Source organism: Bufo bufo, chromosome 5, assembly GCF_905171765.1.
Source record: "Bufo bufo chromosome 5, aBufBuf1.1, whole genome shotgun sequence".
NCBI lineage: Eukaryota > Metazoa > Chordata > Amphibia > Anura > Bufonidae > Bufo > Bufo bufo.
Window position 1 is genome coordinate 549,657,043 of NC_053393.1, and position 15,949 is coordinate 549,672,991.

The 15,949-nt window shown below is 47.0% G+C and overlaps 1 protein-coding gene across 1 annotated transcript in view; it reads left to right on the plus strand.

Annotated features, from left to right (window-relative positions):
- LOC121000802 (unconventional myosin-Ig-like) overlaps nt 1-15,949 on the plus strand; it is a 251,040-nt gene that overhangs the window by 113,494 nt on the left and 121,597 nt on the right. The window contains exons 17-20 of the mRNA XM_040431450.1: nt 7,575-7,798; nt 8,041-8,185; nt 8,782-8,886; nt 11,669-11,782. Coding sequence (XP_040287384.1) covers nt 7,575-7,798; nt 8,041-8,185; nt 8,782-8,886; nt 11,669-11,782 — 588 coding nt within the window. The remainder of the gene's footprint in view (nt 1-7,574; nt 7,799-8,040; nt 8,186-8,781; nt 8,887-11,668; nt 11,783-15,949) is intronic.

Sequence of the window (15,949 nt, forward strand, 5' to 3'; positions counted from 1 at the left end):
GAGGGGGCACTGAGAAAACCAGAGAAAGCCCGGCACCAATGCATTTTACAGAAATACAAAGTTAGAACGAAGTAACGGTTACTAATCGGTGATGGATTTGGCTGAAGTTGCAGGACGGCGCCTAGAAAATAATGACCAGTCATCTAATAGGACACTGGAGGGGTTTGACTAGAGGGGATGCCTCCTTTACTGCAGCTTTGTTGCCAGCGGACAGAAATGCGGCTGTGAGTCACCCGCGTCCTGTCGGTCTCCGGGCGCGTGGGAGCGTTTCCGTCGCCAGATTCTATATATAGTGATGAACGCTCCGTGCGCCATAGAAACCTCACATTTTTAGTTGAATATATCTATTGTTCATGTCGGCATTTACTGGGTGAACAATATCCTTTAAATGTGTCTGTGGGAAGCAGCGCCGTATATACGTGACTAATCTAGAACCGGTCAGAAATAATAGGGACGGGGGTATGGATGACGATGAGACTGCGGATGATCTGCGTATACAACACCCAAAGTGGGGAAATGGCTGATAACGGGGGCAATAGACTGTATTCTCCTGTCCTACAGTCATCCTCTCCCCTGAAATGGCTGATAACAGGGGGCAATAGATTGTATTCTCCTGTCCTACAGTCATCCTCTCCTCTGAAATGGCTGATAACAGGGGGCAATAGACTGTATTCTCCTGTCCTACAGTCATCCTCCCCCCTGAAATGGCCGATACCAGGGAGCAATAGACTGTATTCTCCTGTCCTACAGTCATCCTCTCCCCTGAAATGGCTGATAACAGGGAGCAATAGACTGTATTCTCCTGTCCTACAGTCATCCTCTCCTCTGAAATGGCTGATAACAGGAGGCAATAGACTGTATTCTCCTGTCCTACAGTCATCCTCTCCCCTGAAATGGCTGATAACAGGAGGCAATAGACTGTATTCTCCTGTCCTACAGTCATCCTCTCCCCTGAAATGGCTGATAACAGGGGGCAAAAGATTGTATTCTCCTGTCCTACAGTCATCCTCCCCCCTGAAATGGCTGATAACAGGGGGCAATAGACTGTATTCTCCTGTCCTACAGTCATCCTCTCCCCTGAAATGTCTGATAACAGGGGGCAATAGATTGTATTCTCCTGTCCTACAGTCATCCTCTCCCCTGAAATGTCTGATAACAGGGGGCAATAGACTGTATTCTCCTGTCCTACAGTCATCCTCTCCTCTGAAATGTCTGATAACAGGGGGCAATAGACTGTATTCTCCTGTCCTACAGTCATCCTCCCCCCTGAAATGGCCGATACCAGGGAGCAATAGACTGTATTCTCCTGTCCTACAGTCATCCTCTCCCCTGAAATGGCTGATAACAGGGGGCAATAGACTGTATTCTCCTGTCCTACAGTCATCCTCTCCCCTGAAATGGCTGATAACAGGGAGCAATAGACTGTATTCTCCTGTCCTACAGTCATCCTCTCCTCTGAAATGGCTGATAACAGGAGGCAATAGACTGTATTCTCCTGTCCTACAGTCATCCTCTCCCCTGAAATGGCTGATAACAGGGGGCAATAGACTGTATTCTTCTGTCCTACAGTCATCCTCTCCCCTGAAATGGCTGATAACAGGGAGCAATAGATTGTATTCTCCTGTCCTACAGTCATCCTCTCCCCTGAAATGGCTGATAACAGAGAGCAATAGACTGTATTCTCCTGTCCTACAGTCATCCTCTCCCCTGAAATGGCTGATAACAGGGGGCAATAGACTGTATTCTCCTGTCCTACAGTCATCCTCTTCCCTGAAATGGCTGATAACAGGGAGCAATAGACTGTATTCTACTGTCCTACAGTCATCCTCTCCTCTGAAATGGCTGATAACAGGAGGCAATAGACTGTATTCTCCTGTCCTACAGTCATCCTCTCCCCTGAAATGGCTGATAACAGAGGGCAATAGACTGTATTCTCCTGTCCTACAGTCATCCTCTCCCCTGTAATGGCTGATAACAGGGAGCAATAGACTGTATTTTTCTGTCCTACAGTCATCCTCTCCCCTGAAATGGCTGATAACAGGGGGCAATAGACTGTATTCTCCTGTCCTACAGTCATCCTCTCCCCTGAAATGGCTGATAACAGGGAGCAATAGATTGTATTCTCCTGTCCTACAGTCACCCTCTCCCCTGAAATGGCTGATAACAGGGGGCAATAGACTGTATTCTCCTGTCCTACAGTCATCCTCTCCCCTGAAATGGCTGATAACAGGGAGCAATAGATTGTATTCTCCTGTCCTACAGTCATCCTCTCCCCTGAAATGGCTGATAACAGGAGGCAATAGACTGTATTCTCCTGTCCTACAGTCATCATCTCTCCTGAAATGGCTGATAACAGGGGGCAATAGACTGTAATCTCCTGTCCTACAGTCATCCTCTCCCCTGAAATGGCTGATAACAGGGGGCAATAGACTGTATTCTCCTGTCCTACAGTCATCCTCTCCCCTGAAATGGCTGATAACAGGGGGCAATAGACTGTATTCTCCTGTCCTACAGTCATCCTCTCCCCTGAAATGTCTGATAACAGGGGGCAATAGATTGTATTCTCCTGTCCTACAGTCATCCTCTCCCCTGAAATGGCTGATAACAGGGAGCAATAGACTGTATTCTCCTGTCGTACAGTCATCCTCTCCCCTGAAATGGCCGATACCAGGGAGCAATAGACTGTATTCTCCTGTCCTACAGTCATCCTCTCCCCTGAAATGGCTGATAACATGGAGCAATAGACTGTATTCTCCTGTCCTACAGTCATCCTCTCCCCTGAAATGGCTGATAACAGGGGGCAATAGACTGTATTCTCCTGTCCTACAGTCATCCTCTCCCCTGAAATGGCTGATAACAGGGGGCAATAGACTGTATTCTCCTGTCCTACAGTCATCCTCTCCCCTGAAATGGCTGATAACAGGGAGCAATAGACTGTATTTTCCTGTCCTACAGTCATCCTCTCCTCTGAAATGGCTGATAACAGGGAGCAATAGACTGTATTTTCCTGTCCTACAGTCATTCTCTCCCCTGAAATGGCCGATAACAGGGAGCAAGAGATTGTATTCTCCTGTCCTACAGTCATCCTCTCCCCTGAAATGGCTGATAACAGGGGGCAATAGACTGTATTCTCCTGTCCTACAGTCATCCTCCCCCCTGAAATGTCTGATAACAGGGAGCAATAGACTGTATTCTTCTGTCCTACAGTCATCCTCTCCCCTGAAATGGCTGATAACAGAGAGCAATAGACTGTAATCTCCTGTCCTACAGTCATCCTCTCCCCTGAAATGGCTGATAACAGGGGGCAATAGACTGTATTCTCCTGTCCTACAGTCATCCTCTCCCCTGAAATGGCTGATAACAGGGGGCAATAGACTGTATTCTCCAGTCCTACAGTCATCCTCTCCCCTGAAATGGCTGATAACAGGGAGCAATAGACTGTATTCTCCTGTCCTACAGTCATCCTCTCCCCTGAAATGGCTGATAACAGGGAGCAATAGACTGTATTCTCCTGTCCTACAGTCATCCTCTCCCCTGAAATGTCTGATAACAGGGGGCAATAGACTGTATTCTCCTGTCCTACAGTCATCCTCTCCTCTGAAATGGCTGATAACAGGGGGCAATAGACTGTATTCTCCTGTCCTACAGTCATCCTCTCCCCTGAAATGGCTGATAACAGGGAGCAATAGACTGTATTCTCCTGTCCTACAGTCATCCTCTCCCCTGAAATGTCTGATAACAGGGAGCAATAGACTGTATTCTCCTGTCCTACAGTCATCCTCTCCCCTGAAATGGCTGATAACAGGGGGCAATAGACTGTATTCTCCTGTCCTATAGTCATCCTCTCCCCTGAAATGGCTGATAACAGGGGGCAATAGACTGTATTCTCCTGTCCTACAGTCATCCTGTCCCCTGAAATGGCTGATAACAGGGAGCAATAGACTGTATTCTCCTGTCCTACAGTCATCCTCTCCCCTGAAATGGCTGATAACAGAGGGCAATAGACTGTATTCTCCTGTCCTACAGTCATCCTCTCCCCTGAAATGGCTGATAACAGGGGGCAATAGACTGTATTCTCCTGTCCTACAGTCATCCTCTCCCCTGAAATGGCTGATAACAGGGAGCAATAGACTGTATTCTCCTGTCCTACAGTCATCCTCTCCCCTGAAATGGCTGATAACAGAGGGCAATAGACTGTATTCTCCTGTCCTACAGTCATCCTCTCCTCTGAAATGTCTGATAACAGGGGGCAATAGACTGTATTCTCCTGTCCTACAGTCATCCTCTCCCCTGAAATGTCTGATAACAGGGGGCAATAGACTGTATTCTCCTGTCCTATGGTCATCCTCTCCCCTGAAATGGCTGATAACAGGGGGCAATAGACTGTATTCTCCTGTCCTACAGTCATCCTCTCCCCTGAAATGGCTGATAACAGGGAGCAATAGACTGTATTCTCCTGTCCTACAGTCATCCTCTCCCCTGAAATGGCTGATAACAGAGGGCAATAGACTGTATTCTCCTGTCCTACAGTCATCCTCTCCCCTGAAATGGCTGATAACAGGGGGCAATAGATTGTACTCTCCTGTCCTACAGTCATCCTCTCCCCTGAAATGGCTGATAACAGGGGGCAATAGACTGTATTCTCCTGTCCTACAGTCATCCTCTCCCCTGAAATGGCTGATAACAGGGAGCAATAGACTGTATTCTCCTGTCCTACAGTCATCCTCTCCCCTGAAATGGCTGATAACAGAGGGCAATAGACTGTATTCTCCTGTCCTACAGTCATCCTCTCCTCTGAAATGTCTGATAACAGGGGTCAATAGACTGTATTCTCCTGTCCGACGGTCATCCTCTCCCCTGAAATGTCTGATAACAGGGGGCAATAGACTGTATTCTCCTGTCCTACAGTCATCCTCTCCCCTGAAATGGCTGATAACAGGGAGCAATAGACTGTATTCTCCTGTCCTACAGTCATCCTCTCCCCTGAAATGGCTGATAACAGGGGGCAATAGACTGTATTCTCCTGTCCTACAGTCATCCTCTCCCCTGAAATGGCTGATAACAGGGGGCAATAGATTGTATTCTCCTGTCCTACAGTCATCCTCTCCCCTGAAATGGCTGATAACAGGGGGCAATAGACTGTATTCTCCTGTCCTACAGTCACCCTCTCCCCTGAAATGGCTGATAACAGGGAGCAATAGACTGTATTCTCCTGTCCTACAGTCATCCTCTCCTCTGAAATGGCTGATACCAGGGGGCAATAGACTGTATTCTCCTGTCCTACAGTCATCCTCTCCCCTGAAATGGCTGATAACAGGGGGCAATAGACTGTATTTTCCTGTCCTACAGTCATCCTCCCCCCTGAAATGGCTGATAACAGGGGGCAATAGATTGTATTCTCCTGTCCTACAGTCATCCTCTCCCCTGAAATGGCTGATAACAGGGGGCAATAGACTGTATTCTCCTGTCCTACAGTCATCATCTCCCCTGAAATGGCTGATAACAGGAGGCAATAGACTGTATTCTCCTGTCCTACAGTCATCCTCTCCTCTGAAATGGCTGATACCAGGGGGCAATAGACTGTATTCTCCTGTCCTACAGTCATCCTCTCCCCTGAAATGGCTGATAACAGGGGGCAATAGACTGTATTTTCCTGTCCTACAGTCATCCTCCCCTCTGAAATGGCTGATACCAGGGGGCAATAGACTGTATTCTCCTGTCCTACAGTCATCCTCTTCCCTGAAATGGCTGATAACAGGGAGCAATAGACTGTATTCTACTGTCCTACAGTCATCCTCTCCTCTGAAATGGCTGATAACAGGAGGCAATAGACTGTATTCTCCTGTCCTACAGTCATCCTCTCCCCTGAAATGGCTGATAACAGAGGGCAATAGACTGTATTCTCCTGTCCTACAGTCATCCTCTCCCCTGTAATGGCTGATAACAGGGAGCAATAGACTGTATTTTTCTGTCCTACAGTCATCCTCTCCCCTGAAATGGCTGATAACAGGGGGCAATAGACTGTATTCTCCTGTCCTACAGTCATCCTCTCCCCTGAAATGGCTGATAACAGGGGGCAATAGACTGTATACTCCTGTCCTACAGTCATCCTCTCCCCTGAAATGGCTGATAACAGGGGGCAATAGACTGTATTCTCCTGTCCTACAGTCATCCTCTCCCCTGAAATGGCTGATAACAGGGGGCAATAGACTGTATTCTCCTGTCCTACAGTCATCCTCTCCCCTGAAATGGCTGATAACAGGGGGCAATAGACTGTATTCTCCTGTCCTACAGTCATCCTCTCCCCTGAAATGTCTGATAACAGGGGGCAATAGATTGTATTCTCCTGTCCTACAGTCATCCTCTCCCCTGAAATGTCTGATAACAGGGAGCAATAGACTGTATTCTCCTGTCGTACAGTCATCCTCTCCCCTGAAATGGCCGATACCAGGGAGCAATAGACTGTATTCTCCTGTCCTACAGTCATCCTCTCCCCTGAAATGGCTGATAACATGGAGCAATAGACTGTATTCTCCTGTCCTACAGTCATCCTCTCCCCTGAAATGGCTGATAACAGGGGGCAATAGACTGTATTCTCCTGTCCTACAGTCATCCTCTCCCCTGAAATGGCTGATAACAGGGGGCAATAGACTGTATTCTCCTGTCCTACAGTCATCCTCTCCCCTGAAATGGCTGATAACAGAGGGCAATAGACTGTATTCTCCTGTCCTACAGTCATCCTCTCCCCTGAAATGGCTGATAACAGGGGGCAATAGACTGTATTCTCCTGTCCTACAGTCATCCTCTCCTCTGAAATGTCTGATAACAGGGAGCAATAGACTGTATACTCCTGTCCTACAGTCATCCTCTCCCCTGAAATGGCTGATAACAGGGGGCAATAGACTGTATTCTCCTGTCCTACAGTCATCCTCTCCCCTGAAATGGCTGATAACAGGGGGCAATAGATTGTATTCTCCTGTCCTACAGTCATCCTCTCCCCTGAAATGGCTGATAACAGGGGGCAATAGACTGTATTCTCCTGTCCTACAGTCATCCTCTCCCCTGAAATGGCTGATAACAGGGGCAATAGACTGTATTCTCCTGTCCTACAGTCATCCTCTCCTCTGAAATGGCTGATACCAGGGGGCAATAGACTGTATTCTCCTGTCCTACAGTCATCCTCTCCCCTGAAATGGCTGATAACAGGGGGCAATAGACTGTATTTTCCTGTCCTACAGTCATCCTCCCCCCTGAAATGGCTGATAACAGGGGGCAATAGATTGTATTCTCCTGTCCTACAGTCATCCTCTCCCCTGAAATGGCTGATAACAGGGGGCAATAGACTGTATTCTCCTGTCCTACAGTCATCATCTCCCCTGAAATGGCTGATAACAGGAGGCAATAGACTGTATTCTCCTGTCCTACAGTCATCCTCTCCTCTGAAATGGCTGATACCAGGGGGCAATAGACTGTATTCTCCTGTCCTACAGTCATCCTCCCCCCGACCTGCTTTGTCCATCCAGGGTCGTCTCCCTCCATTATAAACTACTTCTTTCACCCTCTTGTCCTGGCAGGTGTGGAGGGGCACCCTGGCACGCTGGCACTTCAAGCGTCTGAAGTCCATCTATAAAATCATGACCTACTACAAGTGCTACAAAGTCCGCTCCCATCTGATGGAAATCGTGCGCAGATTCCAGAGTGTCCGGGACATGGAGGACTACGGCAAAAGTGTGGAGTGGCCGCAGCCACCTGCCGTCCTGGAGACGTTCCAGGAGCTCTGCAAGAACCTGCACAGAAGGTCAGTGGGGGATGGAGAGGTTTTATCAGGGCAGGCAGCTGCTGCCCCCTGCTGGCACAAAGCATCCCCTGCTGCACTGCATTGTAGGAGATGTGTTTGCAGCAGGTGCTATGCAGCAGAGCTCAAAGCGTTATGGGAAGAGTTTGTTAGCACAGCAGCAGGGGTCCACGGACAAACCCAATCTACCTACTTCTCTATGTGTACCCTGCATTCCTCTCCAGATCTTTCCTCCTCTTCTGTAGATGGAGAGCCAAGAAGATAGTGAAAAACATTCCTCCCTCCGAAATGCTGCAGATCAAATGTAAAGTGTGTGCGATGGAAGCTCTGCAGGATCTGCGCAGAGACATTGGCTACGACCGTGCCTGGAGAAACAACTATCTGGCCTGTGTGAGTATACAGCATCTATCCACAGTGCTTTAGAATAGTCCCAGCTGATTTCTGCACTTCCACTTCTGTCCAGCAGGTTGCGATATAACAATATGGCCAGAAATGGAAGAGCAGAAAACACACCCTTCAGAAGGATGCTGCCCACCTCTGTGATTCCCACCAGAAACAGATAGGGGCGCCTTATCACTATTGGGCTAGGTCTACACGACGACATTTGTCGCACAACATTTTGTCGCATGCCAATTTTTATAATGGTAGTCTATGGTGTCGCACTGCGACATGCTGCGACTGCGATGCGACAGTCGCAAAAAATCCATTCGAAATGGATTTTTCTGCGAGCGTCGCAGTCGCAGCATGTCTGTGTGCGACATCATAGACTACCATTATAAAAATTGCGCGACAAATGTTGCAGTGTAGTTGTGCCGTATCTGTCACCTGACACATGTCGTTGTGTAGACCTAGCCTTACTGTGGGACCCCTCGGCTCTATGTACGCCATTGCTATAGTCTGTCACGCCCCTCATTACCAACTCCCATCAGTGTTATGGGCTCCAATGCTGAGCTAATTTCCCCACACTCTCTCTGGTGTCACTGCAGGAAACTGAAAATCCAGGTGGAGCCACTCACTTCCAGAAATCACTTCAAGCCCTGAGGAAAAAAGATGGCCACAGCTCTGTCATATTCTCCTGCCATATCCGTAAGGTGAGCATTAATATCCATCCCCTTCCCATAGTCCAGAGCTAAAGGTGAATGATCCCCCAAGAATATTATTCTAACATCTACATTACTCCAAAGATATATGCTAATAAATTCTACAGTCACCACTAGAGGGAGCTCACTACATACAGATTATACAGCCACCACTAGGGGGAGCTCACTACATCCAGATTATACAGCCACCACTAGAGGGAGCTCACTACATACAGATTATACAGCCACCACTAGGGGGAGCTCAATGCATACAGATTATACAGCCATCACTAGAGGGATCTCACTACATACAGATTATACAGCCACCACTAGGGGGAGCTCACTACATACAGATTATACAGTCACTACTAGGGGGAGCTCACTACATACAGATTATACAGCCACCACTAGAGGGAGCTCACTACATACAAATTATATAGCCACCACTAGAGGGAACTCAATGCATACAGATTATACAGCCATCACTATAGGGAGCTCACAATGTGCAAATTATACAGCCACCACTAGGGGGAGCTCACTACATAAAGATTATACAGCAACGACTAGAGGGAGCTCACTACATACAGATTATACAGCCACCACTAGAGGGAGTTCACTACATACAGATTATACATTCACCACTGGAGTGGGTTCACTACATACAGATTATACAACCACCACTAGGGGGAGCTCACTACATACAGATTATACAGCCACCACTAGAGGGAGCTCACTACATACAGATTATACAGCCACCAGTAGAAGAAATTTACTATATATAGATTATACAGCTACCACTAGAAGGAGATCAATACATGCAGATTATACAGCCACCACTAGAGGAAGCTCATTACATAGAGGCTATACAACCATCACTAGGGTGAGCTCACTACATACAGATTATACAGCCACCACTAGAGGGAGCTCACTACATATAGAATATACAGCCACCACTAGAGGGAGCTCACTACATACAGATTATACAGCTACCACTAGGGGGAGCTCACTACATACAGATTACACAGCCACCACTAGAGGGAGCTCACTACATACAGATTATACAGCCACCACTAGAGGGAGATCACTACATAGAGGCTATACAACCATCACTAGGGTGAGCTCACTACATACAGATTATACAGCCACCACTAGAGGGAGCTCACTACATATAGAATATACAGCCACCACTAGAGGGAGCTCACTACATACAGATTATACAGCTACCACTAGGGGGAGCTCACTACATACAGATTACACAGCCACCACTAGAGGGAGCTCACTACATACAGAATATACAGCCACCACTAGAGGGAGCTCACTACATACAGATTATACAGCCACCACTAGAGGGAGCTCACTACATACAGATTATACAGCCACCACTAGAGGGTGCTCACTACATACAGATTATACAGCCATCACTAGAGGGAGCTCACTACATACAGATTATACAGCCACCACTAGAGGGAGCTCACTACATACAGATTATACAGCCACCACTAGAGGGAGCTCACTACATACAGATTATACAGCCACCACTAGAGGGAGCTTACTACATACAGATTATACAGTTACCACTAGAGGGAGCTCACTACATACAGATTATACAGCCACCACTAGAGGGAGCTCACTACATACAGATTATACAGCCACCACTAGGGGGAGCTCACTACATACAGATTATACAGCCACCACTAGAGGGAGCTCACTACATACAGATTATAAAGCCACCACTAGGGGGAGCTCACTACATACGGGAGCTCACTAGATACAGATTATACACCCACCACTGGAGGAAGTTCACTACATAGAGATTATACAGCCACTACTAGAGGGAGATCACTACATACAGATTATACAGCCACTACTAGAGGGAGTTCACTACATAGAGGTTATACAACCATCGCTAGGGGGAGCTCACTACATACAGATTATACAGCCACCACTAGAGGGAGCTCACTACATACAGATTATACAGCCACCACTAGGGGGAGCTCACTACATACAGATTATACAGCCACCACTAGGGGGAGCTCACTACATAGAGGTTATACAGCCACCACTAGGGGGAGCTCACTGCATACAGATTATACAGTCGCACGTCTTTACGAAAAAGTCGCATGTTCTAATAAAAAGTAGCATTAGATAAGCATGGTCCTCATTGGAGTGAAATTGCACAATTTTTTGCGACTTTTTTAAATAGTCGGAATAGTAAATCTGTCTAGAGTTTCATTTACATAAGAAAACACGCCCACTTTCAGAAAACGGCCGAGCATAGCGCAGAGCCAATAAAAGTCGCATATTTTTGTGCAGTTTCAGCGATTGTGTAAAAATTTGCGACTTTTTCACTTTATTATTTTGACTTGAGCTAATGATAAATCTGCCCCAATGTGTTTTTCACTGATCTTTGTTAGGAGATGTATAGATAGAGAAACAACAGGAGAGGAAGGACGCACATCCCTCACTGCACGTAACACAGCGCGTCCGCTGTCCATGGTGCTGACAGTCAGTACTGCAAACAGGAAGACACTAGGAGCACCTGAAAAACATCTGTCTAATATCTATCATCTATCTCTTCTATCTATCTATCTATCTATCTATCTAACTATCTATCTATCTATCTATCTATCTATCTATTATCCATCTATCTCTATCTCTATTTTTCGGTCTTTTCGGTATCGGTAAACACACGAGGTCTTCCTCACCAGCAGAGCATTGTAGGTGGAGGCAGATCTGGGGGGGGGGGGGGGCACATGATGTTTGGGTTTATTGTCGCCTTTGTGTTACTTTGTAGATGAATCGTTTCAACAAGTGTAAGGAGCGCGGCCTGGTGATCACCGATCGGCACATCTACAGGCTGGAGCCCAAAAAACACTACAAGCTGCTGAAGTGCGTGCCCCTCCGAGCGGTGAGTACCCGCGCCCTGCTCCGCTGACTATGGATGCATCTGCTGACAACCTCACTGGAAAGACTATGGTTGTTAGGCAGCATACCCCTAGCAACCAGACTGTCACTGTGCCGCCAGCAGAGAAGTGAAAAATACTGCCATACTGTACTCAATATCACCAAACAGTGCTCAATACTCCTGCCATACAGTGCAAAATAATACCACCACACAGTACCAATAGCAACGTACGGTGCTCAAGAATACAAGCATAGAGTGCTCAATTATATGTATTTACTATACTGCCATACAGTTCTAATACCACCATATAGTGCTCTATAATACTGCAATACAGTGCTCACTAATAGCACCATACAGTGCTCTATCATACTGCAATATAGTGCTCACTATTACCACTATACAATGCTCACTATTACCACCATACAGTGCTCACTATTACCACCATACAATGCTCACTATTACCACCATACAGTGCTCACTATTACCACCATACGGTGCTCACTAATACCACCATACGGTGCTCACTAATACCACCATACGGTGCTCACTATTACCACCATACGGTGCTCACTATTACCACCATACAGTGCTCACTATTACCACTATACAGTGCTCACTATTGCCACCATACAGTGCTCACTATTACCACCATACGGTGCTCACTATTACCACTATACAGTGCTCACTATTACCACTATACAGTGCTCACTATTACCACCATACAGTGCTCTATCATACTGCAATATAGTGCTCACTATTACCACCATACAGTGCTCACTATTACCACCATACAGTGCTCACTATTACCACCATACAGTGCTCACTATTACCACCATACGGTGCTCACTAATACCACCATACGGTGCTCACTAATACCACCATACGGTGCTCACTATTACCACCATACAGTGCTCACTATTACCACTATACAGTGCTCACTATTGCCACCATACAGTGCTCACTATTACCACCATACGGTGCTCACTATTACCACTATACAGTGCTCACTATTACCACTATACAGTGCTCACTATTACCACCATACAGTGCTCTATCATACTGCAATATAGTGCTCACTATTACCACCATACAATGCTCACTATTACCACCATACAGTGCTCACTATTACCACCATACAATGCTCACTATTACCACCATACAGTGCTCACTATTACCACCATACAGTGCTCACTATTACCACCATACAGTGCTCTATCATACTGCAATATAGTGCTCACTATTACCACCATACAATGCTCACTATTACCACCATACAGTGCTCACTATTACCACCATACAATGCTCACTATTACCACCATACAGTGCTCACTATTACCACCATACAATGCTCACTATTACCACCATACAGTGCTCACTATTACCACCATACAATGCTCACTATTACCACCATACGGTGCTCACTAATACCACCATACGGTGCTCACTATTACCACCATACAGTGCTCACTATAACCACCATACGGTGCTCACTATTACCACCATACGGTGCTCACTATTACCACCATACGGTGCTCACTATTACCACCATACGGTGCTCACTATTACCACCATACGGTGCTCACTATTACCACCATACGGTGCTCACTATTACCACCATACGGTGCTCACTATTACCACCATACGGTGCTCACTATTACCACCATACGGTGCTCACTATTACCACCATACGGTGCTCACTATTACCACCATACGGTGCTCACTATTACCACCATACGGTGCTCACTATTACCACCATACGGTGCTCACTATTACCACCATACGGTGCTCACTATTACCACCATACGGTGCTCACTATTACCACCATACGTTGCTCACTATTACCACCATACGGTGCTCACTATTACCACCATACGGTGCTCACTATTACCACCATACGGTGCTCACTATTACCACCATACGGTGCTCACTATTACCACCATACGGTGCTCACTATTATCACCATACGGTGCTCACTATTACCACCATACGGTGCTCACTATTACCACCTTACAGAGCTCATTAATACTGCCATACAATGCTCAGTAATGCTGCCATACTGTGCTATACAGTGTATAAATAATAGATTCTGGTGGTCACCAGCTGTGGGTGTCAGACCATCTATGGTGCCCCCTTTTGCAGTGGCAGCTCATGCACCAGCTTGCACGCCGCCCCCACGGCTGGGCCCTGGTCACACAATTTGCCTTGCAGACTTGTAAAGGAAGGCAGGTCAGATTTCGATATGTCCAATCGTTTGCTCTCCATGGTGATGAGCGGCGTCCGATGTGTCTGCAGCCATTCATACCCCACCGATCGCTGGTATTCGTTAGTTGTGGTTACCCGTCTCCTTTACCCCCATGACAACACTCCCTGCCCCTTTCCACGGGCAGCTCAGTGTTGTCATAGGGACGCCGTTCCTCATACCAACCAATCAATCTGAAGTCTGAGTTTCCGCCATAAGGCCTTATTTTCCTATTAACACTACAGAGGGGCAGGAAGTGTTATCATGGGGGCGCAGATATCTAAAACACAGAATAAATATATCATCTGGATCCTCCGGGATCAGTTATATCTAGAAGGCCATTCAGCGTTATCCTCACCCCCCACCCCCATCATTACAATGGGTGGCAGCAGGTGCCAGGATTTCTCATCTTATAATTCTGCTGACACATTTCATAACCCCCCCCCCCCCCCCATAATGGATTTTCCAGCAGCGCTGCAGATGACCCCCCCCTTCCGCATAGAAGTAATAGTGCTACTGCAGCTTCACAAGTATAAATGATCAAATCCTTTACAATAGCAAGAAAGCAGCTGAGAAAAACATAAAGTAACTTGGGGAAGGAGAAAGTAAGAGAGATGATGTTGATGAAGGGTTAGAAGAAGAAGCCCCAGTAGGTTGTTTAGCGGACAGCTCTGCCGCTATGGAATATGTCTGTGTACGATACAACATGGGTGTAAAGGTAAAGGTCATGAAATGTCAGGCGGACATCTAGGGTTTTTGGGGTGTACTATGTACGAAAACCTCTATGTTTTCCATGGATCCCATATTTTCACAAAAGACGAACGAGAGTGATTCTCCCAGTGGGGCCAGTTCTTCAAAGCGGAATAACTGGTCCACTTTGTCTATCCAGGACTTCTACTAATATTACTGAGCGGCGAATCAGCTCCTGGAGAGTCACACAGCGGTATACAGCGTACGCCTTGTAGGATGAGACTACAGTCAGTCAATATCATTTCTAAAAGAGCAACACCCATATTTATAGACTGTTCATAGGGCCACACAGTGCCAGGATAAAGAGTGCCACACAGTGCCAGGATAAAAAGTGCCACAGAGTGCCAGGATAAACAGTGCCACACAGTGCCAGGATAAAGAGTGCCACACAGTGCCAGGATAAAAAGTGCCAGGATAAACAGTGCCACACAGTGCCAGGATAAAGAGTGCCACACAGTGCCAGGATAAAGAGTGCCACACAGTGCCAGGATAAAGAGTGCCACACAGTGCCAGGATAAAGAGTGCCACACAGTGCCAGGATAAAAAGTGCCAGGATAAACAGTGCCACACAGTGCCAGGATAAAGAGTGCCACACAGTGCCAGGATAAAGAGTGCCACACAGTGCCAGGATAAAGAGTGCCACACAGTGCCAGGATAAAGAGTGCCACACAGTGCCAGGATAAAAAGTGCCACAGAGTGCCAGGATAAAGAGTGCCACACAGTGCCAGGATAAAGAGTGCCACACAGTGCCAGGATAAAGAGTGCCACACAGTGCCAGGATAAAGAGTGCAACACAGTGCCAGGGAGTGCAACACAGTGTCAGGATAAAGAGTGCCACAGAGTGTCAGGATAAACAGTGCCACACAGTGCCAGGATAAAGAGTGCCACACAGTACCAGGATAAAAAGTGCCACTGAGTGCCAGGATAAACAGTGCCACACAGTGCCAGGATAAAGAGTGCCACACAGTGCCAGGATAAAGAGTGCCACACAGTGCCAGGATAAAGAGTGCCACACAGTGCCAGGATAAAGAGTGCCACACAGTGCCAGGATAAAGAGTGCCACACAGTGCCAGGATAAAGAGTGCCACACAGTGCCAGGATAAAAAGTGCCACAGAGTGCCAGGATAAACAGTGCCACACAGTGCCAGGATAAAGAGTGCCACACAGTGCCAGGATAAAGA